This window comes from Octopus sinensis, unplaced genomic scaffold (genome assembly GCF_006345805.1).
Source record: "Octopus sinensis unplaced genomic scaffold, ASM634580v1 Contig18911, whole genome shotgun sequence".
NCBI classification, from domain to species: domain Eukaryota; kingdom Metazoa; phylum Mollusca; class Cephalopoda; order Octopoda; family Octopodidae; genus Octopus; species Octopus sinensis.
In genome coordinates, this window is record NW_021836129.1 from 248,567 (window position 1) to 274,668 (window position 26,102).

Genomic DNA, 26,102 nt, shown 5'->3' on the forward strand with positions numbered 1-26,102 from the left:
TAAATTATTTGAAAATTCATCATTTTGTAATATTTTTTGAGTTTATTCCAATAATTTGGTTTTTTATTATTTTAAAATTTCTTAACAATGTTATTTTATTTGTCATCCTTATTGTCATCCAGAGTGTCAGAACATTTAACAAGAGGATAAAATCTAAATATTTATCAAATTGTGATATTTGGATTTGAAATTATTATTAACAAGGAAACAAGTAACTAATAAATATGAATGCAGTTCTTATCCCCGGTCCAGTTGTTTTTTTATGAAAATACAAAAATAGAAATATCGCCATGGTACTTTACAAGTGTGCTGCGCATCCAAAAGATGTCTGAGATTTATAAAAATGCGTGATGCCATTCCTGCATTCTATAATTCTACTGAAATTGACGTGGTAATTTTTGAAAACATGTTAACTGAAAATGTTTTGATTCCTTTGAAGGAGCTAGGATTTTTTCTTTTCCCAATAACCATCAATGTGTGTTGTCAGAACCTGTCATGATTCAGGATATCATTATAGTTATTCTATCCTTCATTTTATTACTTCCAATCGGCATTTCATTATTAAATGCTAATGTCCAATAGGGTGGACCTTGGAATGATAATTTTTCTGATGTATAATCTTTTCAACAAATTTTTAAATTTACATTGACACCAGTATTCAGCAGCGTTTATAACTGAATCTTTTTCTCCCCATAAATGCGTTTAAATGATGTGTTGTTTCTTTCTTTTTAAAACTGAAGTCAGCCTGAAATAGGAATAAAGTCATCCATTTTCATATTTTTAGCAAAGCTAGTAGCTTTGTAAGTTAGAATGTGACTATTTATTGGTACATTTTGGGTCCTGGTTTGAAAAAAAGAGACAGACATTGCAGTTTCTACGTTTTTTGCGACTCAAAATGCTGCAATTAAATCCATCCAATAAAATAATTTCTTCTCTAATCTTAAATATCCGTGAATCTTGAGATACTTGAATCTTAAAAATAAAGCTAACTGAGTTTGAATTCCTTGAATAAACAAATTGAATATTTCCAATTTCTGAGAAAGTGTAAAATGACATGTGTAATAATAATTAAATTTTAAAATTATAAATTATAATTATGCGAAAATAGTAATTGCTCGTGATGAAAGTATTCAATTAACCGATATGCAATTAACCTACATATTTTAAATGGAAAGCATATGGCATTAACCGATTTTTCAAAGATTATTTTAATAATCACTTTTATGATCGCCAGGGGTTTAAACGCAATGAGATTATTTATATGATCGCCATCTATTTTTTCAGGATACTGATACCCATTAAGAAGTAGACAAGGAGGTTTAAATGTTGTATTGTAGATGATCGTATTATATCTGAATACCATTGTTCCAGAAATAGCCGATATTTTTTAAAGATTCACTCGTTGAAGACAATTTTTTCATAGAATGATTATTTTTAATAGCACATCCACGACATAAAGAAAGTCATAATCTTCTTGTCGCGTGTGCCACACCCTGGACAATTTTGTTTGTTAGATACCTCCACGCTCTTCTTGAGATTGCAGATTTTTTGAAGGATATCTATACCTTTCCAAGTTCAATATGGGAATTTCCAAATTCAATATGGGATTCCCAAATTCAATATGGGATTTCCAAGTTCAAAGTGGGATTTCCAAGTTAATTTTAAAATATTTGAAAAAAAATCATGACTCATTTATATCAAACGAAAAAATTAATTTCCATTAGAATTTGAAAGGCAACAAATCCATATATTCCGTTGGTCATGCAAGTGGAAAAAATTGAACTTTGTGTGCCTTCCTATAAAGAGAAGTCAATACCCAATTACAGGATATTTCCGAATCTGAATTGCAGATTTAAGACAAGACAATTATTCTTTTGGCTTCTTTTGATTTTAAAGAATAAAGTTGCTACTTCAATTAATTAGTTTAATAGATAAAAAAATATCGAATATTTTTCTTAATAATATTATTTTAGTACAAATGAGTTTAGGTAGCTTATGATTTGTTACTTTTTAAAGTTTTTCAAGAAATTGGTTTGATTTAATTCGTTTTCCGACTTGAGAAATCATGCATGACTGTTTTTCCCCAAACTTTACCGAATCCTTTCTTTTAATTTCCCATGACAGTTCTGTATTTGCAGTAACAATTTCCGAAATGAATGAAAAAGTGATCCTGAGAAAATCACATACCCTGTTTTCACTTCCCGGTAAACTAGAATCATTTCAAATTTAGAAAATTTCATATATCATTATCTTCACGTTTTCACATATTCTAATCTTAGTTTTCTTGCTTTCGCGGGAATTGCCACAGTATAAGAAATTTAAAACAGCTATAAAAATGTTGACAAATCGGCGATTTTATTTATTCAATAAATTTATGAGACCAAGCCTGTGATTGATTTTTGTAGAAGTAGTAATGAGTGATCGATGAGAAGGCAACCGAGTCTAGCTGGCTATAAAAAAATGTCCAGCTGCTAGCCTGAGTTGCGGGTTCAATGAGTCGAGCCATACATAACCTGCAGTGTTTTAAAAAGGAAACCCCAAATAAAATCCACCAATTCAGCTTGCCTGAAATATTTCCAGAGTTCAGTCTTGTTTCAGAAAAGTTGGATTTATAGAACATTTTTCAAAAATTAAACTTTGTGTTCCTATAATAAAAAAATAATAATTAACTCTCTCTCTTTTCTCCCTTGATCTTGAAAATTGTGTGGCTGGCACAAGTCTTTTTATGACCCCTGGAATCGCGAAAGTGTTATGTTGTTGTTGTTTCTATAATAGCGAGATGAATCCCGGATTGGCTGTTTTTGGAGCTCGGGTAATCTGCGAGTAATATAAACCCTACAAGCGCAGGATTTCATATTTTCAAATATGCAATTATCGATATCTGGATATTTAGTCCTATAATGTCACCTGAGGAAACATTTGATAGCCGAATCAATTTTAAATCACTACATTCGGTTATGTTTAAGAAACCAAATATCTACTTTCCCCTAATCGTTTTTCAAATAGAATAATTGGCCACAAGAATTGTACTGTCTTTTCCAAAATAGGAATTTGTTTTCCGAACGCTAGGATTAATATAATTTCGGATTAATTTTGTTTATTATTATCAAAAAAATAATTTTATTGATTAATTTTTTTAATTAATTTTTTCAAATTTAATTAACACCACGTTTTTCGTAATTCTATGTTTAGAAAAACGACTGAAGTCAAAATTCATCTAAAAGAACAGAAAATGTCGTTGAATGAATTGTTTCGAATTATCAAAAGAGAAGTAAACCTGAACCTAGAAAATTCTACTTTATTTGAAATTTAAAAAAATAAAGAACAATGAAAAATAGTGAGAGTTCAAAGCTTTTAAAAATCATTATCTGTTTCACTGATAGAATGGTTATTTCAAATGGATGCTATTAACGGCTACCTGACTGATGAAATTAAGGAATTTGGACAAAAGTTAAATATTGAAGACCTGCAATTTAGCAAAGGATGGTTGTATAAATTCAAAATCGGTTCAATTTGAAATTCAAAGTATTTTACGGAGAAGAAAATTTAATGAATGATGCTGATTTTTCAGCACATAGACAAAAATTGATTGAAAAATTGGCAGGAATTGACCCAGAAGTTATACTAAATATGGATGAAGCGACTTTTTTCAAACATTTCCTACAAGAACGATTTCATTAAGCCAAAGAAAAGCCGTAAAACAATCTAAAGTTCGAATAACTTTTATTGGATACAGCAAGAAACCAAAATGTTTCAGAGGATTCAATGTTTGAAAATACTGTCATTATTATGAAAATTCGAAAGCTTGGATGACCAGTTATTTGTTTAATTGCATGATGCACAATAATGAGCTAGACCAAATTATGATTGAACAAGATATCCTTCAAACAGAAAAAGTCATTTATAAAATCATTGCACTGTTTTAAGAAGAATACAGTGTTGAAGATATCATATTTAATGCTGAAGATGGCCAGGTCGATGAGGATTACGATATTAGCCCAACCACTTTATTTGATGCAATTCAAATTGTTTTTAATAAATAATGTGTTTTTGATCACTAATTTGATTGTTTATTTAACAATCATATAAATTTTAGATTTCTTCAAAGGGAAAGTCGGTTTGAATTTTTCGGATTAACGAGGGTTGACTGTACATGTAAAAAACTGAATTTTTTTTAAAGTCTATAGTTTGAGTTTTGGAATATTTTTTTGATGGGAGCTTTCACAGGACAGAGTCAAAGGTTTTGTGGATGCCTACAAAGCAAAGCATGGTTTTTTAGTGTTTTAGTTTGCTTGAAAAATTGGAACAAATGAATTCCGTCAAAAACTCTTTTATTCTTTAAGAACCATTTTTTCGAGAATTTTGGATATGGATCGTCTCTTGGTCTTCCAGGTTTCAGTATCGGTCTTATTAGAGCCTGTTTCCATAATGACGGAATCACATTATGGTTTATCGAGTAGTTGAAGATAGCCGTTAGAAACTTGACTTTTTCAACACCCAGATTTATTAATAGAATGACCTGTGATTCTATTCAGTACGGATTATTATATCAGAAGACATTCGTTTGATTTTCTTGAGGCTATTTCTGATGATGATTTTATGTATTTTTTTAATTTTTTACTTTTTAGGCATCTGTAATTCGACGTGCCAGTAAGTTGTTTATATGACATTTAAGATTGTATATTTTTTGAATAGATTTTAAAAAAGTAATTTTTGGTGATAAAAATCAATTTTAACGAAATTGATTAAAATAACAATCTGAATTAATAAATCAAACAAATAGACATTAATTATATATATTATAATATACAAATTAATATTAATAGTGAATGTCAAAACATGTTTTATTTGAGGATGAATTAATACAAAATGAAGCAGATTTCCTTCCAGAAACAATCAAAAAAAGGATACATATAATCGCGGAAAGACTAAGGGAAAGAACTGCTCACTACAAAGCATTGATCATGAAGGATGAAGAGTCTGAAGACGATGGATCGGAGACTTCAAAGGAAGATCAAAGTGGAATATTTAACTGATATATATTTAGGTGAGCCTGAAATAGAGATTGAGGTGAGTAAAGTAAAAGGAATTCGTTTTAAATGGAAATATAATCAAACTATTAATAGAGAAGGTATATATATTAATTTTATATTAAATTAATAAATAAAATATATTTCAAATATAATAGGAAATTTATATTTTTCATGGCTTTGTGTTGTCTCGTTGGCATATTTTTACAATTCATTTTTCCTCACATTGCGGAGTTCAATGGACGTATATCAAAAGGACAATTTTTTGAGAAAAATTTGGTGTTTTGCTGACTATTTTTGCGATTTTATTTATCTTATGGACATGTTTTATATAAAACCAAGATTAGAATATATACAAAATGGAATATTAATAGTATATTCTATATATACTAATATTAGAACGACTATAAACAAACTAGAAAATACTATTTTTCTTCAAAACGTTTTAAAGTTTTCTTGATTTAAATATTTTTTGGTGGAAATCCTTTCAATTTTGCCCACAGATTTGTTCTACTTTGTCACCATGTCTTTGGACATTCCATTTATTAGACTAAATAGAATATTAAAAGTAACCCCACATCAACCTATCTTGATAATATATTTTATTATATATTTTAAAAATATATTAAAAATATAAATTTAATAAAAATAATAATTTATACTAGATTCATTCATTTTTTGAATTCTGGCGACTATTCGACCGAAAGTCCAAATTCGGCTACATAGTCAGGTTTTTTGTCCCCACTAAAAAAGAGTCACCAAAATAGTCAGCTACATGATCTTCCTCATACATATAGAAGCCTGTGGATACTACCTAATCTCCAAATACGAAATTCTCTACGGATCCCAAATCCCTTTCGTTGCCATGGAAACTCCCGCCAAAAATAAAACAACAACAAATGGATATATAATGGAGAAGGAATGGCCTACATTCGGTGTTTCTACGTGGCCCTGAAGACTGCCTCCTCCATCGGGAACAACATTCCGCCGGAGACATTCGCGGAAATATGTTTCATGGGGGTGTACTGGATCCTCGGCATATTTATATTCGCTCTGCTGGCTGGCCAGGTAGAAAAGGCGGGCTTATTGGGAGATTCAAGACATTTTTGGGTCGGCCACAACAGCCAAGATAAACTATCAGGCCTCGATGGATCAGGCTATTCATTATTTGCAGACAAATAGGCTGTCAGATGAGTTGGTGGAGAAGGTTAGGGCGTGGTATATGTATAGTTGGAAATATCAAAAATGCTTGGGTTATTTGTGGGGGAATTTATGGGTAGATGAGTCGGAGTTTGTGGAAATATTGCCTAAAAAATTACAAGAGTCCATTGCTGTTAATATTCATTTAAAAATTATTAAAAAAGTGAAGTTGTTTAAGGTTTGTACACACAACGTTACATGTGGTTTATTAATTTATTATTTTTATTAAATAATAATTATTATTTATGAAAAATAAATAAATATAATTATTTAGGGTTTTAGTGAAGATTTATTAATAGAATTGGTGTGTCGACTAACATCGAGCATATTTCTTCCAGGGGAGTTTGTATGCAAAAAGGGGGACATTGGCAGAGAAATGTACATCATTGCCAATGGACTACTCGATGTGGTTGGGGGAGAGAACAACGAGACAGTTTTCGTCACCCTCCAGCCTGGGACTGCCTTTGGGGAGATCAGGTTAGGGGGTCCTGGGAGTGTAGTCTGATGGGATTCGAAGGGAGTAACAGAAGGACGGCCAATGTTGTGTCGAGGGGATTCACCTACCTTTATAGTCTTTCCAAAACTGATTTTGAGACCACTATGGCTTTCTATCCTCAGTCTTATTCTCTGCTTAAGAAAAGTGTCAAAAAGAAACTTAATAAACAGAAACCTAAAACTTTATTTAATCCTTTAATTTTTCGATAATTTATTTTTAAATTATTTGATTAACTTCCACACTTAATATATAAAAACCGTTAAATAAATTGATAAAAATTTTAACCTTTAAAATGTTAAAAATCGGCAAGATAATACATTTTCGATTTGAAAGTAAAATCATCGAATTGATTGGCCCAATCATGCTGCATATTATCACGCAAATACAAAGATATTGCGTGAGAAAGTTCACAAATTGTCTAAAGAATTTTTCCCCTTGAAAGCCACTTGATTTCAGAATGATAAACTATACATGCAGCTTTCTTTTGCAATAATCATTAAGACCTATTTGTTTTAGATACAAATTAAAATTACAGCATCTAATCTCGGTTTATTTTGGGATTTATTAAAGCATTCAAGCTTTGGCTGTGAATCAAATGTTATTTTTTTGACTTTAAAATATTTATGTGAGCAACAATTTTCTGGGTGTACAGACTATTTGTGGCGCCTAAATTTAGAAGGCTAATAAAATCAAGTACTTTTAATGTTTTTGATTTATACTTATTTAAAAAAATTAGTTTAAACATTAATATATTTTTATTTTTCATTATTTCTAGAAACCACTGAAAATTTTCTGGGACCACGGTTGAGAACCATCGCATTAAAAAATCAATTAAAAGTATTACATTAATTAAATGTCTTATTGAAAGCATGATTCCTTGTGAATTTACTTCGATAAACATATTATTCCTGGAAAGACTGGCTGTAGAGCCAATCGAATTTGTTCAATTTGTCCAAATGCTTTTTCCTGGTTATCTTTTACCTTTCTGTGATCAAATTGGTGGTCCATTGCTAGATCGAGTGTCGACAAAGACTCCAGGACAATAAAATCCTGTATAAATCCAAAAAATCAGATTTTTTGATATTTTATTAAAAATTATGATTTTTAACAACCCTGGTTTAAATGTACAATTCTATCAAACTATTAGCAATTCGGCTACATCTACAATACACAAATTCATATTCCAATATCTAACAAGCACTTGAGAAGTATTCCTATCAAACACTTGTCTATAACTAACCATCTTTAAATATGTTCTCAAAAAGTAATATGTCACTAAGAACAAACAGCACCATATGAACATTTATGTTTAAGACACAAATGGAGACACAGTTCTCTGCTAAATAATAGAACAAATAATGTCACTAAATAAGAAACAAAGGACAATGAATAAAAAACCCATTTAGTTATTCTGATAATATGAGGGAGACCAATCATATTTGCAATAGTATTGAGTCGGATACATGAAATATCGAAAGGAGAAGTATATAAACGTGTCGGATAATACTCAATTGGATATAAATAATATGTACAACACGGCACATATATTAGATTACTATACGAGGACTGATTTTGGATATTCTCAATCTCGGATAGTGTTATTTGATCAAAAAAGAGAAATTCTAAATTATCTTATTGATAACTCTTCTCTGAGTTTATGTCGTGTTTCAAAAAATTAGGTTTAACATTTTTTAGCCAATTTTCATTAATGCTTTGCGCAAATATGATTGGATCTGATAAAACAACCCCATTGATTAACGGAAAGTTTAAGAATCCATGCGGACCACTGGACTAGAATATAAGAAATGATTGGTAATTATTCAAGATATCGGCTTTAAGTTCTTAAAATCAATTAATTTTAGAGTTTTGATTGATTTCTTGCAGTGTGTACGACATATCAGTCCAGTTTGGAATTTCAAAATTGTAAGAAAAAAGAAAATTGGAAATAAAGTTAAGCGATAAAAAGTCAAGTTATGAAAATTATTAAAAATAGAAATAACTAAAAAATCCAAAGTTTTTATAAAAATCAAAGTCATATGACAAATCAACTATATGATCAGACATATATTAGTAAAATCTTTTCAAGCTGTCTTAAAATAATGAAATGTTCATTAGACGACAATTCAACGTTTACACCCAATTTTTCTGAAGAAAATTCGTCCAATATCGATTGTTTGAATAAAACCCTAACCTTATTCAGAGCCTTAACTAGTTGATCACAGACTTTATGGACCCGTCTAATAAGATTTGATATTAGACAAATTATTGATTAGACGAATTGTTTTTAGTTCAATATTTCATTGAACAAATTTTGATAATGTCTAAAAAGAGAAGCAAACATAAAAAAACATATACGGGTCGGCAAATACTTTTGGAAAAGAGTTAATTTTTTACATTTTTGGGAAATTCGAAAAATTGAAAAGCCGCCTGATGTAGTGTTCTAATGTTTGGCTAAACGTGACCAAAAAGTAATTTATTAAATAAATAATAAAGTTTATTTTATATGAAATTATCTAGATAACCCTAATCAGTACTGTTGGGATCTAAAATACCAAAGGCGGGAAAACTTTTATATAAAACAGTGGCGGGAAGACTCGACCGATTATTACACCGAACCACAATATTGAGACTCTGTGAGCCTCGTGCATATTCCACAGGGTAAAAAGGGACCTTGCAGACCAAATGCATCTACCAGTAAATGAGAACACCCACCGGGGCTGACAGGTCGGCATCGATCAAAGCCTGGACACTCCAGGAGTATTTTTTGCCTGAGGGATTATCACACTCTGTAATTTTGTCATAAAACAGAACGAATGAATTCTTAAGAAAATTCTTGCCGATAATTGCCACGTCATTTCCCGCGTAAACTAATGGCGGGATTATTTTGGTAATTTCCGGGTTCCCCACTGGCTGCACTATCAGACTATTATTCAGTGGCGAACCACAGGTAATAGGATTACTCCTAATCTGCACTACATTGTACCCCTCCTCTCCACAGGGCACTATAGCGCGGTATATCAGACAACACTTTGATGTCTTCTTTCTACTTTTCACTCCAAATCTGTGCTCCACGTCCGAATTCCGCAACTTTATTATCCCAATTCCGTCATTTCTAATATATTTAATATTTATCCAATATATATTTATATATACAATATTTAATATATTTATTTAATTAATATATTTATTTAAACATAATAAATATATTTAATATTTATATACACAATTGTCATGGTGGGATCCACAAAGTCATATTCGAGCACGTTTATTCCGTCGATTGTCAACTCCCGCGGAATCACCGTGTTTTTTTGAGGAGCGCGGGAAATTTGGTAGAATAAACTAGGCACCCCCACATTCCCTTCTGTCCCAATAAACACGTGCAATCGTGCCCTTTCTCCGTGATATCCAAACAACTGGGAATCACGGTGGGGGGTACTTTCACGGTGGGGAAGGACGACTGGGAGACATCCCTCAGGGTTGTTCTACTCCCCTCAGTCAGGTACCGGGCTCGGTGATACATGTCTGGTTGGAAGACAATCTTCAGGGTCACATTACCCACGTGTTTTGGGAATTTTGTAAAAAGGGAGGGAAAACTGTTCTCGTTCAACATTTGTATTCTATTTGTAAAATGGCGGGCTTTTCTACGGCAAAAAATTGTTGGGGATGTTTCAGAATGGCTACTTTTTTGGAATTTATTTCTGTAATTTTTTGGTTTTCTAATTCCCGCCTTTTTATTAGGGTAACCACCTCACCTTGTTTGTTACTCTTCCTTTATTAGGGGGACTAAATTCAGTGGAACGACTCCCCGGGGTCTAAAATCACGTGTTAGAGTACTACAGCATCCGAGGACTGTGCCACTGTGTCAAACAACTCAGAATCAGGTCTCAGAGGGGAGGCGTCTTTAAAAGGACATTTCTGGCCCGCCAATTCCCCGGTTTCTGAGTTGTAGAGTGGCGACCCTACACAGGAATAGTAGTTCATTGTGGATTGAGTGACGTGGGGTGGTTTTGTGGTTGTTATTTGTGCATTGTTTGTGGCTGTTTGGTACATGTCTGTGTATGTGTATGAATTATTAGGTAGGAGAGGACATTGGGGATTGTTAGAGGACTTGTCTTCACCCCCCACTGAAGTCAGTTGGCGGAAGAGTTCACTCAAAGCAGTCCTCTCTTCAGGATTTGACATTGCGTTTTGAAAAAGTGATAATAATGTGCTCTTTGTGGGTTGAGCAACATAATTGTCTGAGGGTGTCTCGAAGGGGGGATAAAACATGGAGGAGTAATTGTCCTCTGTGTGCATTTTGGTGTTAGTAGAAGGCTGAACATCGAATGGAGGGAAAAAATAAGTCTGGTCTTGACTATTTAAAATGTTTCTAGAAGGTTCTATGTGTGCTGTGGGTTCGAATTGGTTAAAAAAGTTGTCTTGATATATTGGGTTATTTTTATCTTGTTTATCTGGATAAATATTAATATTTATTTAAATACCATTTTGATTGTTGCCAGTGTTGAATTGGTTTTCTTCCATTTATATTTTTTAGTAGATAAATCTTAAGGAAACCACATTAATGAGGTCAAAATGATGAATTAGTCCTTTATTATCTTTAGGTTAACCAGATTAGATAATTTTATTATTAAAAATAAAATCAATAACATATAATTAATGTAAATTATAAATATTTAATTTAATATTAAATTTATTTTTTTAAATATAGTTTTTCCGTAATTAAAACATATATGTACAAATAAAATGAAACTTTTATTGAATTAAAATAATTTAAATTAATTATATATTTTAATAAAATATTATTATAAATATTTAAAATAAAAACTTTTAAATAAAACTTTGTTTTGTGGGGTATATGGAGAACTGTTTTGGAGACAATTTATTGTCCTTGAATTCTCCAAAATTATTCAAAAACGTGCCTATAAATTGGAAATGCATGAAATGGACAATTCAAGACCTTCAAGAAATATTCAAAAACGATTCCTTAAATTTCCAAATCGGCAAAAAACTAAAATCCGGTAAAAAAACACCTCAAAAACCCCAGAAATTGAATTCGAAAACGAACGAATACAAATACAAACAACAATAAAAGAATTCCTAAATTGGCTCCACAACAACCCAGTGGAAGGTCCCCTATCCACCTACCACCCCCACGACTACTTTGCCTACTGTTCATACCAATATATGTTCAAATTATTCAAAAAAGAGCGCCAAATATTAACAGTAAAATAAACGTCTCTGATTGGTCAATTTCCAGGGCGTTGATTGGTCAATTTTTGGATTTAAAAATTACTCAGAAAAGGACTCCACCCTCTGGCTGGGGTCCCCGGGTGCCTTCACTCCTCTCCACTACGACACGTATGGAGTCAATTTGGTGGTACAAATATTCGGGAGGAAGAGATGGACTCTTTTCCCGCCATCCGATACCACTAATTTGTACCCCACGAGGGTCCCCTATGAGGAATCCTCAGTTTTTAGTCCGGTTAACCCAAATAATCCAGATTTAAATAAATTTCCGGATTTTGTGGTAAAAAATTGGTTTTTTTTGGTAGAAAGTTTCTCCGGTTGTGTTTGAACTGAATTCTGGGGATGTTTTTTACGTTCCGCGACACTGGTGGCATTTTGTGGAGAACCTGGAACCTTCGTTGTCCATAAACTGTTGGATGGAAATCGTTATTTTCCGTTTTTTTCAGTTTTTTTAGCCACAGGATGACGGAGAACGAGAATTGGAGTCGATTGTGAATGTTTTGCATTCTGTTTTTGTCAATTCTGGTTTTGAGGGTGTTTTACGTGGACGAATGATCAAGAAATGTTTTTTTGACTGTTTTTTGAGGATTTTTAGGTGCAAAGTGTGGAGGAGAGTGTTCGGCTTCTTAATCAGATTTTTGTTTCTGGGGGAATTAGTGGTAAGGATTTTTTTAATGTTGTCACGTCGAGGAATGTAATTGAGTTAATTTCGAATTTAATTAAAAAAAAGTTTTTTTAATTTTTTTAATTAAATATTATAAATATTTAGTGTTGTGGAGTATGGAAAATGATACTATTTATTTGTTGTTAAAACTAGTACTGGGGATTCTTATTGTGCTTGTACTTGGCTTTATTATTAGATATATATGGTGAGATATTTAATATATATTTTAGGAAACGTATTAAGTATCGGGCTCCCTTTCCGTTAGGCCAGACATCCTTCCACAGACTCCCCACTGAGCTTTCTGAAGAAGTCGCAGTGTATGATGTTACTCTTCCTGACACAACTAAGCCTTAATATCACATTATTAAGTTTTTACTGATCAGATAAAAATCTTTTTTTATTTTTTGTTTCTTATTGAACCAACTTTTTATTTTGGGTTGAGAACATGCCGAATACACGTGATATGTCTCACATGTCTGGATATATCATTTTTGTCACTGTGTTTATTTTTAGACATTAGTGAAACTATAAAAGTTAAAATTATGATTTTTCTGTATTCAAATTACTTATATTAGTGATATAACACACAATATTGTCTCTGCACTGTACTAGAGATTAAGCTAATGGTTTTAAGAAGCACGTTTGTGACGGCGGACATGTGATTTTTTGGTGGAGAATGACCAGATTGATCATGTCATGGGGAGAGCTGTTGTTTATTGATGATATTTGAAAATTGAATTTAAATATCCGATTTTTTTGTTATTACAGATTGTTTTAATTCGACTTGACGATTTTCCTTGGTGACAGAAATATGTCAACTTTATCATTTCCAGTGTTAACAGCGACAAAGTTTTTTATAATGTCATAAATAATGTTATTGGTTTAAAATTAATAAAGGCCATTGGCTTTTTGCGGTTTTGTTGTGGGACTAGGTATTATTGTGTACGTCGGAAATATTTTAGTCAAGTCTGAATACAACTTTTGGTTATTTTCCTGAAAAAATGTTTAGAATTATTTTTTATCGTAATTAACAAAACATATTTTTTGTGTTCTGAGTGTTATGTTAATTTTTATTGACTTTATAGGGCTTTTAGTGTGTAGTCAAATCAAATTTTTTTTTAATTAGAGAATTTAAATGACTAATCCATTTGGACCACTAAAAATATACGGTTTTTTTATGTTTTTTAATAAAAAATTATTTAACCAAAAGTAAATTCTATTTTAAAAATCACTTCCTCTTTCCTCAGGAAAGCAATTATGAAATGCTATAATCATGAAAATTTTTTCCGAATCGATGCTAAGTCCGTTTTTTTGAATTGATCTTCAGGAACCACCTCTTCAGAACTGTTGTGAATTTATACGCTACCGATCTAGGAATCTTCACATCTTCAGACACAAAATCGATGTCGGCTGCGTATATTAGTTCCACAAAATGAGTATTTAAGTCAACGGTTCTCATCCTGGGGTCGATTCGAGGGGCTGAAAATCACTCCAGATCGATCGTAAGGGGTCGAAAATGAAATACTTGGGGGTCGAAAATAAATTTAATAATTTTTTCATTTTTAATCAAGTTAGTTTATTTTTAGAGTGGTAAACCTTTGTTTTTTAAAATTTTTAAATTCGAGGTCGCACTGTACTACTGGATTTTCTATTTTTTCTGTAGTCAAATTATGTTTGGAAGAGAAAAAGCGAATGGTCGACTGAAAGATGTTTTTCTGAATTTTTAAAGCAGTTTGGTTCACCTGAGGATCCGGTCGGGTGGTTTATGAGTGTTTTTTAGGTTACTTTTGAAAAGTTTTTATTGGTTGAGTCGACAGTCTGAGAGATATAGGCTGGGATACTCCTCCTTTGTAAACTGCGACACTCCAATCGAACGAGAGACGACACTGAGATTAAATTAGTGAATACATGTTGTTAAGACAGTCTATTCGATATATCCAGTCTTTATTTGTTAGTTTTTTGATAGTTCTGGTTTGGAGAGTGTTTTGACGTATTCGATGAACAGTATTTGTTTCTTGGTGTGACTATTTTATCCAAGTCGACTGGCTTTCAGGATTTGTCGATGTATAGAGGTACCTCGTTTTTTTATAGAAGGAAATTTAGTTGTTTTAAATTGATGTATCAAAATATCGAGAATCTAATTACAATGTGATTTTATAAATTATTTAAATTTATTCAAAACCATGCACCATTCCATTAAGTACAAAAGTACTGGGTGATGTTTTCCGTGTTAACCGAGTGATATCGTCATAAGTTGTCTCGTCAATTGTCTTTGCAGATTTCTGCACGATCGCGTAAGATATGTCAGGATTGATGCAACGCATAACGGCATTCCTGAGTTGCCATCTACTTATTATTAAGTTTTACCCATCTTGCCATAATAATTATAACAAGGAATGTGCATCAGAGGAACTAATGTTATTGTTCATTATCTTCCATCTATCCTTGTCATGGTTTATCATATACTTGAAAAACAGTTTTATGAATACAGTAAAACCTCTGGTGCTCGCTATTTTTGGAACCGAAGAAAAAATGGCAAGCAATATAATTCCGATTGCAATGGAAATAATCAATAAATTTTATGATTTTGAAATTTTGAAAACATCTCGGTTTTCAATACTTTCCGATCATAAGTGAGCCTTCCTAGTCATATTTGAGCAAAGAAACAAAGAGAATCGAACGAAATTAAAAGGAAAAATTAACTAAAAAAATCATCGATCATGGGTATCGATCCACAACTAAAAGAATTTTTTGTTTTTTTAGATGCATATCCCATGTTAAAAGCTATTCGTTAAAAATTTTACTTGTCATCCATGCATTTGGTGAATGACAGTAACAAAGAAAATCTAATAAATAAAAATTAAACCGTTCTTTAAGGATTTTATGTCCATATCGAACCTTCTGACAAACACTTATTGAAGGGAGCAACTACAACACAATTCAAATTTGTTGCAGGTGTATCCATGAGAGTGTTTTTTGAAACGGCGGGTCTCCACATAAGTTGCTTTTTCCATTGTTTTCACGTGAGTGGTATTGGGGTAAATTGAGGGACAGACAATTTCCTCTGGCTCTATATTGTCCACTTATTGCACAGAATATTCGTATGGAGGAGAACGGTGAATTCATTCTCTGGAACCTAACAGACTGACTGTAGACAGAAAGAATATAAACATGTTGAAATACCAAAAGATTTGGTGAATCCATATTTCACATATGAATCATCCCAATTACCACTCTTTCTCCTTTAATATTGTTATTTTTCTGCACCACAAAAAACACAACCATTATAGCACGCTATCTAATTAATATATGGAATCAAGACCAAGACTTTAATTCTACCCTTTGCGCGAGCGGTCTTCTTTGAGTGTGCATCCACCTCTTCAGACAAATACCCAGTGCCCAGATTATTAAAGACGGGACTGTAACGGGTGCCGTGGATGAGATTAAGTGAACAGCAGCCGAGCTATCTCCTTGCATCATTACATTTTCTAATTGGAAATATTTTCGATTTTGACTATTTTTGACTAATTAATGTAGTAAAATGTGAATACAAAGGGTTTTCACATCTAAGCGGTTTAAAATTAAAGTGCTATCTGAATAAATACATTTTTTGTCCTAAAATATTAATAATCAGTTAACAAGTAGGTATTTAAATTAATCACTGTTTGGTATACTTGAACACTACACAATATTTATATTAACCAATGGGTTTATAGAAACAATTATTCTTGCAACTAACTTTATATGTTAACAGAAATGTGCAAATAGCTTTAAATTTAGATCAAAATGTATTGAAATTAAAAAATAGTGAACATATGGTAAGTTAGTTTACATAAAAAATTATAGCCTATATCGGTATTAGATATCAAGAAATGTGTTATCGAGAGAGCATTTTCCTAATCAAATATTCGGATGCCACTATTTAACTAACACGGATGTCGCGTTGACCACATCCTGAAGTTGTTCACGTTGCCTGGCGCTTTATCTAATTTCTATCTATCTTACGCGTGTCCCTCAAATCTTTTATTTTGAAAAATTTGTTAATCTCAGCGTCCGTGGTAATGAAGATGTCACCCTGAATGGTTCATTTAAATTCAGACGTAACAATGTTGTTGATGTTATTTCAGGCTTTGGCCAAATCGGTTATCCATTTAATGGTTCCAGGTTGAATTTCATTTTGCTATCTCCGACTATTCTATATTTGATCACACCATCGCAACCCCTTTCTGAAAAGGTTTTCAGGCTAAGATCGATAGATTGAAAGATCTGCTTGTGCTTGGAACGCCAATCTCCAGTCGAAGGATATCTATTGTTATCCCGATAAGAAAAGCGACCTCACAAATAATTGTAGGAACTTGTCCATATGAATTTTGAAGAACTTTGAAACAAGACGATGCCATGTCAAGACTACCTGAATAATTTTACTTTTGCTTTAATTTATTTGCAAGCATACAGTATTTTGCAATTTTCCACTTGAACTGCCTTTAAACGGTTGTTGGTTTTTTCATAAACAAAAATGTCAGGTTTATTGTATTAAACTATCGTTTCTGTCATCAATTAACACTGATTTCGACATTTTGGGTGATATTATTGACGCATCCGAATCCACCTTCATGTTTGAAAAAAACAAATTCCAATCCTCCAAAAGAATGTAAAATGCTTAGATTATGGGCTATAATTCCCTTAGGATAACAATGCGGGACGTAGATAGGTAGACATTTGATTCTTACATTTAAAAATAACCAAATGTAGTGATCTACAAATGATTCGGTTAACCAAATGTTTCCTCTTAGTATCTTTAAATGATTTAATGTACGGGTTTTCCCGACAGTTGCATATTTGGAGATAAGAAATCCTGCGATTGTTTATAAGTGCTATTTTTTACTCGCAGAATATCTGAACTCCTTTTTTCGTATAATTATTATTTGTCTTTCCTCAAATAATATTATAGTAAAATCTCTTGAATCCGCCGATTTTTTGGCCGGTCCCAAAATCTATTATTTCGTTTATTTTCAAACCTGTAAACTCAGCTTTAAAACTTTTTATTAGTATGTTACTCATTTCAGTATGTTACTCATTTTATCTTCGAGCACTCCCAGGTATCGGTAGCTATCAAGTCCATCAAGTAGTTTTGCCTCGGAAGCCAAGCACTGCACGTTAGTAGCTGTTACTTCACATTTAATAATCTGCTTAACGGATCCATCAATAGCACAAAGATCTGAGGGATAACGAGTCTCCTTGTAGGATTCCCTTTCGAAATTTAAGTTCTTCAATTTCTTTTTTGTCAAATATCAATTTAATTTTCCATCTTTTCACCAAATTTTTGATGAAATCTTTAATCCAATTTAGAAGGCCAGAAGAGTCAAGAATCTTAAAGAGAAAGTCCACTGTGTCGAAAGCTTTTCTAACATCGATCCATGCAGAGGCCAAATTATTTCCGTTTTGTTGATTGACAGACTGGTTAATTATTGTTTGCTCTTTGGCTCCTTGACACAATATCCGAATTGTAATGTCAAACGTCATTATTGTGGTTTCAAATATTCGAATTGTGATCTCAACAGTCCAAAATATAAATATCCTTTAATTTTTTCTGCACATTACTGAAAAATATTTATTAATGAAATTAATGTTAAGTTGCTAAATATTGTCATCGGGAGTTAAATCGTTCATCTCCATAATGCTTGGAAAATGTTTCTGAACATGATTGCATGTTAGTGAGCAAATTCTTGGTGTTATTGCAGAAATACAAGTGTCTATGCAACTTTCTAAAATTCGTAGTCTGGTTTCTTTTTGGGTGAGTCCATTTTCTGTAATTAACAAATTAGTTGTAGCCATTTTTCTGTTTAGTTCACTCTTAAGAATGCTCCAGCATTCCTCTATTAGATTTAATGGTGCACTATAAGGTCCCAATCTTATAATTTCAATATCTCGAAATTCTTTTCCAATCATTTTTTTAATTGTGAATGTGCCGGTGCTTTGTCTATCACAATTCAAATTTCTGAATATTTTTCAATTTGAAATTATGGTCGTTCAAATCTTGGATTCAAGATTCACTTTTCATCTCGTCTGTGTTTTGACTTTTCATTTCCATAAATAAAATTATTTCCTGTTTTAACAGATAAAATCTTTTGACAACTTTATGAATCGATAAAGATATCTTTGTAAAACTACAACAAATTTCCTTTTACTATGAATTTGCTGGTAAATTGCGAATTGAAATAGAAAAATTAAATCCTGGCTTATTATTTGCAAATTTTCATTGTATTCATCAGCAAAATATGTGGTCAAAAATTTTACAAATAGAAAATACTATTACTTTGGTCACAAAATAATAAACTATATTAAAGATGATGCACTTAATTACCACCAATTCAGCAAACTGTTGATAGATATGGATAATCAGTTTAGCAACCTTTTTTATGCTAGTACTGTTGTAGTTTTACAAAGATATCTTTACTTTCATTAGTATGGTGCATAATACCAATTTGAGAAATTCTTCATAAATTTTAAAATCTGGGTTACAAGCCCGAAAAAAGATTGCTGATTGTGCAATTTCAATACGTCGGCTGTTTCCTCGATCGAAGTTGAAAAATATTTAAATTTCAAAAATCATATTTTAATCGCTCATTTGAATGCGAAGACATTTTATTTATTTAACCCCATTCCCCTTCCCCTGAAATTAAGTTAAGGATGGAGTGAATCTTATATGATTTTCTTATACCGGTGAAGTTTTTGCAATCCAGGAGGACGTGTGTTACTGTGTGTCGTGCGTCATGGCAGATTAGACAGGACGGATCGACGTCCTTATCGACTTTGTTTTGATAGTCGAGAAGTAAAGGGAGATGCCCACAGCAAAATCTTACGAGTTCTACCCGATCTTTGCGAAAACATTTCTTTGATATGTTCAGCAACTGTATTTTAGTCAAATAAATCTCTTTAAACAAATACGCATTATCAGGTCAAATAATTTGAATGTTTTCACGAGACATTGTTTGATGAAATCATCATCACAAGATGATTTCATTGCAAGCATTCTGCTGATTTCATAACTGATGCAGTACTTCGATTGTGATGTTTGTGTAATGAGCCCGTCGCGAGTCAAATTATTTTGTAATTCATCAAGCTGTAAAACACGCATTGTACGTTTTAGTTAATAAACAACTTAGTATCTTGAAAATAATTGTATGATTAGAAATGTAATGCCTTTTTAAGTTGTATTCTTTCGGTATAGCGATTAACTGGTTACACACCAAATAATTAAAATTAAAAATATTTTATATTTTAAAGGCTCGCGGCCGCACCTATACATGCATGTTTGAGCAACTCTGCTATAGATCCTGAACTTCTATTTGTGAAGAATTGATTAGTATTTACACGGGTCTCTATCTTGCTGAAGATTTTGTCAACAAAGGGAAGGATACAAATATCTTGATGTAAGTTGCTTTATTTCGTACTAGTTGTTTGATTTCCTTCCGTCGTTGTGGGATTTCCAACTGCTAGATTTTCAATTCCTACTGTATTTTGTTTGTTTGATGGGCTTACCTCATGTTTTCTATCAGAAAATGATTTTGTTGATCGAATTTTACTAATTACTCTTTTATTAACCTAATAGCTTTAAGAGTGCCTGTTTCGTGATTGATTTATTTTTTAAGCTATTCTGATAGGGTTTTTACTGATTCCCATTTATTACACATAAGAGGCATATTTATATACCAGTGAAATATAGTATCAATATTATTAGAATTATGCAACTTGCTCTGAGTCACATGACGTGTGCACCAACTACAACAGATTTACCAATTCAAACTATTTATTTTGTGAAAAGATGTAGGTCACATAACATATTCACATAATCTCACCAGACCTTCCTGTATATCTACGCGAAGCAATTGTTCGTCCGACGTTATCCATAAAGTGGTAGATTTTCTTTGATCTCACAGGTTTGAATGCCATGGGGATAAAAATGTTCCAAAAAATTTATTATTTATTTTTTTACATTAGCCTTGTTCCCTGCGTGCCCATGAAATAAAGCCGACGACATATTGTTTGACGTATCAGTGATAGAATCTTACTCATTCAGCTTAAGTCGCACAAAAGTTTTTGCCAAGCCCCTTGTTATCGACGCGTACACATTAATGATTGTGAACAGGGAGTAGGGATTAGTTTCATATTTGATTTAAGCACAGCAATTAAAGTTCTATACCAATTTGAAAGCTTGGAAACCACTGAAAATAACTTTGATAATTCTTCGAAAGACTAATCGATTATTGAATTAAAAAAATGATATTGGCGATAATTATTTGTATTAGACTTAAAAATTATAGTGTCTAATCCTATTAGATCGTGGAAGATGTAAATCTGGACATTCAAAATTCATATCTGTATTTAGAAATCTCACCAGACCTTCCTAGATAGAGTTCTAAGATCGGTCCCAGACTTCACTAGGAAGGTCCAAGGAAAAAACTGACACAATTTTCGAACTCAGGGGCTAATTTTTGTTAATTTGGTTATAAATTATTATGTTATAAATTATTATTTGATTATAAATTATTGTTTTAAATTTTTCTAGTGGCTCCACGTGCTAAGGGCTTGAGGATCAATTTCGGATCCACTTAAGTCCCCTACTGTAATACATCAAACCGCAAGTATCCTACTAAATTTGACGAAATACATCAAAAAAACAAACCGCAGTGGCGATTAACATACTCAATCAATTCTGTAAATAAAAGTGTTCATATTCAAGTCTAAAAATGCGCTTTTATTTCAACGAAAAAAAACGCGAGTTCTCTGCTTGTGTGCAACCAATCAGCCTAATTTTTTCAGGAAAGCTGCATCCCATGATGATTGACTATATTAACTAGTTCGGCCTCCTCTGTATTTTTCGTTCACCTCAAACTAAGGAATCGTGCGGTGTGGGTCTTATGACGTGAGACCAGCTGTGAAAATGAGAAAATAAATTAATTAAAAAATGAATCTATATCAATTTTGACGTTTTTTGACCGTTTTTGGAAGCAAAAATAGTGTCAGATGTTCCTAGATTTGAATATATTTATAGCTACTACAATAAAAGCTAAGGCATGACGTCTATCCGTAATTAACTTTCAAAGGCTGAAGTTAGAACTGGGTAAGCATAATAGTCAATATTTTCCATATTTTCATCGAGGTAATGCGTAATTTTTGTTTCTTGTATGCATCCAATAGAAACTTTAAATCTTTCTAGGTCGTCACAAAGAATATTTCTTGACTTAGATATTCAGCATGCATTGAACGAAAGAATCTTTAGGGCAAGCATATTCTCTGTATCTTCTGCTTTTTACAAATGTTTCTTAACCGTTGTACGGAAAAGTGACGAGGCATGTGACCACCTCACCAAAACTATTAAATTATTATTATTTTTTTTTATTAGAACAAACCAACCAATGACTACAAGTTAATTAATTAAAAGCTTCAAGGGCGGGAAGCCGACGCGATCGAGAAAGAGTTAGAGCGTACTATCGCAAGGGATATCCGCTCGAAAAACCATCTTGATTCGCGGGCGTCGCCTGTGATGGCAGACATGCGGGACCCGATTGCCTTACTGCCCGATCTCCTGAACGAAGCTTATTATTATTAAAATCTTAGTAGGATTTTAAAATAAATAATTTAATTTTATTTATATTTTAAATATAATATACATTTTTAATTTGTTAACCTTCACAGAAATAGTATTAAAAAGGAAGTTCAATATAATTTATTGATGTACGTTTCTGTCTCTTGGAAATTCGTGGAGGTATATCCAAAGAAATCTGCACTAGGTATCTCTTTTTGTTGAAATATATTTTAGCGTACTGTCTTATTGTCAATCATGATTTAAATATTCTTTTCGAAAGCTTTTCGAAATTATCCATTTTTTCTTTCTTTTCCATGCAACTGGATTCTCACAGCAAATTTTGCGTTGTTGAGCCAAGGAACATTCTCCTCCCAATGATAGACGACAGGAAGTGGTCCAAAATCTCTGTTAATGATATCAGGTGTCGGACCACTACACACGCAGGTTTCACAAGAGCTCCCGAGGAGTACTTGTACTTAGAAGGCCATGTGAGTGACATGTACACACATGGTCATCTTGTCATGAAGTATCAAACTTCTACATCTTACAACATGAGGATCTGGTTTTGGCAGACATACATTTGCGCGCAATCGGGCTTCAGTTAGCCCCTACCAAGGAAGAGGCACTACACGCTGTTGACCAGTACACAGCCGGAAATGTAGAGAAATATACGAGTGAGCTTGATTGAAAACAGTATTCAACTGATTCAGCGACTCTCTCGTTCCTTGGACATCCGCGTCTCGATCCAGGACATCTCAGACAAAGCAGGCAGCTTCGCTCAGTACTGGGCAAGTATGCACACGACTGTGGAGCCCCTGCTGGAGTTAGAGAGTGACCCCTGGCAAGATGTTTCTCGCTTCCCAGGGCTCTGGTACAAAGGTGCTCAGGGTGAATACGTGACTAGAGAGGTGGGTATGCGAGATTTGGTGATGGCTGTGACCAGTGTACTGCAGGATGGGAAGGGTTATTCACTGCACCCTCCTGGCTGCTTTCGGTCGGCAAAGAACATAATGCTAGTAGTACGCTACTACATTATGGCGGACGATCAGAAGACCTCCCTCGCCAATGAGCTCCAGAAGCACAGTGACTCTGCCTCCATCAGGCTCCCACATGGGAACATCGGGGTGAATGCTTTAAAGAATTACTTTGGTTATCTGGGAACCAAAAGATTTATGTGCAATAGACATGAGTTCCGGGGGGGAAAAACATTATAAGTTAAGGGAGTTAAAAACTAACTAAGTAGACCTTCGGCATCGCTGCCTTTTCAGTCTCCATCTCACACACGCCTCCCTACACACAACCACAGGTTAAGACTTACCGCCTTACCTGCCATCCAGAAATAATCTTCTCTAGGACCTCAGAGAGGCCTTTGAGAGATGATTCCTGGGCGTCGGAGAGCTCAGTCCGGAATCCTAAGCCATAGGCTAGCCTTATGGCTCGTCTTCTTACTTTTTTAAGCACGTCAACATGCTTATCCCTGTCCTCATAGAGGTACCAAGCGTGGACGCCATAGGTCAAGACGGGTAACACCATGGCGTTAAACACGCGGAACCAGGCACCTCTGCTCAAGCGGAAAGCACGCAACGCACCTAATCGCTGCATTGCACGCATTTTCGTACGTGCAATGTGATCATCAAACTTACCGGACGGCTTAAAGAGCACGCCCAAATAAGTCATCCGATCAACTGCAGCGATTGCTGACCCGCTCAGCAATAACCTAGGAACAAAATTAGTGTAACCCCTCGTCCTTTTACAGACTTTAAGGACACTGCACTTGTCCGCGCACATTCTCAGACCCCTACTCCCACACCAGTTTGCAAGTCCATCCACAGCAACCTGAAGCCTACGACACGCACACTCCGGTTTCATTGAGTGATCCCAGAGGATAATGTCGTCTGCATAGATTACCATTTCAGTACGAGCATTGACTGGCATAGGCGCAGTGGCCATAAACACATTGAATAGTGTCGGACTGAGCACAGAGCCCTGAGGGACCCCGCGAAGGACTGTTGCGACTTTAGAAAAGACCCCCTGATGCCGCACGACCTGCCTGCGAGATTCAAGAAACCCCGACAGCCAGCGCCTTAGACACGGAGAAACCCCACACGTGGCAAGGGAACTCCGGAGGCCGTCGTGCCACACCGAGTCAAAGGCCTTTTCAATGTCGAGACTAACTAAAATACCGCATTCCCTTTTCTGGAGGGCGTTCTTCATACCAGACGACACCTTGTGAAGGCAGTCCCCGCATGAGCGGCCCTCCCTGAAGCCCCATTGGAACTCAGGGAGGGCGTCTGCAACCATCAGCTCCTCCAGGAGCCTTTGGTGCATAATTCTTTCTAGGATTTTAGATATTGCGGGGAGCAAGGAAATGGGCCTATATCCCCCGGGACATCATGTGGCTTACCCGGGCTTTCCGATAAGGATTACCTCAGCCACTTTCCACCTGGAGGGAATCATCCCAAGTCGCAAGCTCCCGTTAAATAAAACCTTTAGTGCAGTGATTAACCGCGGCGGGGCCTTCTTAAAGATGGCCATCGGGATCCGATCCAAACCCGCCGCGGTGTTCTTACTTCGGGAGATTGCTGCCAGAATCTCCGCTTCAGTAATTTCGCCTGCATCGTTCCTTGATATGCCCAGCTGGCAGCGCTTGTCCCACGACAATATCTGCTGGACAGTATCAAAGGACGATGTCTCTACGAACTGACTTCCGTCAGTTCCCGAGATGCCATTGAGATGGGCTGAAAGTATTTCAACCACCTCAACCGGGTCCGAAGCGAGGGTTCCATCAGAGCGTTTAAGGCGCACTGACTTAGCCCCCCTTCTCCCCGACAGGCTCTTCAACTGCTTCCAGAAGTCCGGAAAGCGAGGGTCCACCCTTCGGCAGGCCCTCTCCCACCGCGAACTTTCGAGTTCGCGGATTTCTCTTCGGATCTCCCTCTGAAGCCGGCTAATCCAGCCACGAAACCAAACACGGTTCTCCTCGTAAACGCATTTGTCCCGTAGTCTGGATAGCCGGCGCTTGAACCTAATTTTATTTAAGATCCGGTGAGGGAGCGTGGAATGTGCCTGACCCTGCACTGAGTTTTGTTTGAAATTATCTCGCATGTAATCAGTCAGGGCAGCATTGATTCCATTATCAAGCGCCTCCAACTCACGTATGTTGGCGCAGGTATTCCCCACCAGAAGTGAGGGCAACCTGCTGGCCATGAAACTCTCCAGGTTAGCCCAGGAACCCACCCGGAGGTCAAAGTATCCTGGGACCCTTTGAGGAACTGGCTCACGGAGTTCGTGCAATAGAGGCAGATGGTCGCTCCCAATATCGGACAATAAAATAGTTTTACTAACCCAATTTAGAAGACCGGGACTGACCAGAGCAAGCCCTAGCCAGTCACGTCCTCCCCTCGCGTCGACGTGGTTTGGCTCGCTCGAAGTCCGGATTTCCAGCCCGAGGTCTTCAACCAGCGTCTTCAGAGCCAAACCATGCGAGTTGGTTACCCTGAAACCAAGATCTTGATGCTTGGCATTCAGGTCCCCAACAACCATGGCCTTCGGATGCTTTTCAAAGAACTCCCGTACGTGCCAGGAGCACGCCGTAAAGTTCTTCGAGTACATCCCACCTAGGTAAAATGTTAACTCGCCTATGCGAATTCTCACTTGGAGGAATTCACACAAGCTACATGAACATATACCTGGACTCTGCAAGGCAAGGTAGGGCTTGTAGAAGAGGCTAGTTCCTGTGCCACATATTGACCCCTGTTTCCAGGGTATGTGACGACAGTTGTAGCCATCAACTACGTACGGACCCCCCTTTACCTTCGTTTCGTTGACCACCAGAATGTCCGCACTCGTGGTGGCCAACATCCTCTGAACGGCGTC

At 34.8% G+C, this 26,102-nt stretch overlaps 1 protein-coding gene across 1 annotated transcript; it reads right to left on the reverse strand.

The window, feature by feature from the left end:
- Positions 1–10,502: 10,502 nt before the first annotated feature.
- On the reverse strand, positions 10,503–11,271 carry LOC115231862. Its single transcript, XM_029801779.1, has 2 exons — positions 11,208–11,271; positions 10,503–11,177 (listed from the first exon to the last, which is right to left on the reverse strand). Exons 1-2 carry the CDS (start codon positions 11,245–11,247, stop codon positions 10,552–10,554), a joined length of 666 nt encoding a protein of 221 aa, XP_029657639.1. The 5' UTR covers positions 11,248–11,271; the 3' UTR covers positions 10,503–10,551.
- Positions 11,272–26,102: the final 14,831 nt, after the last annotated feature.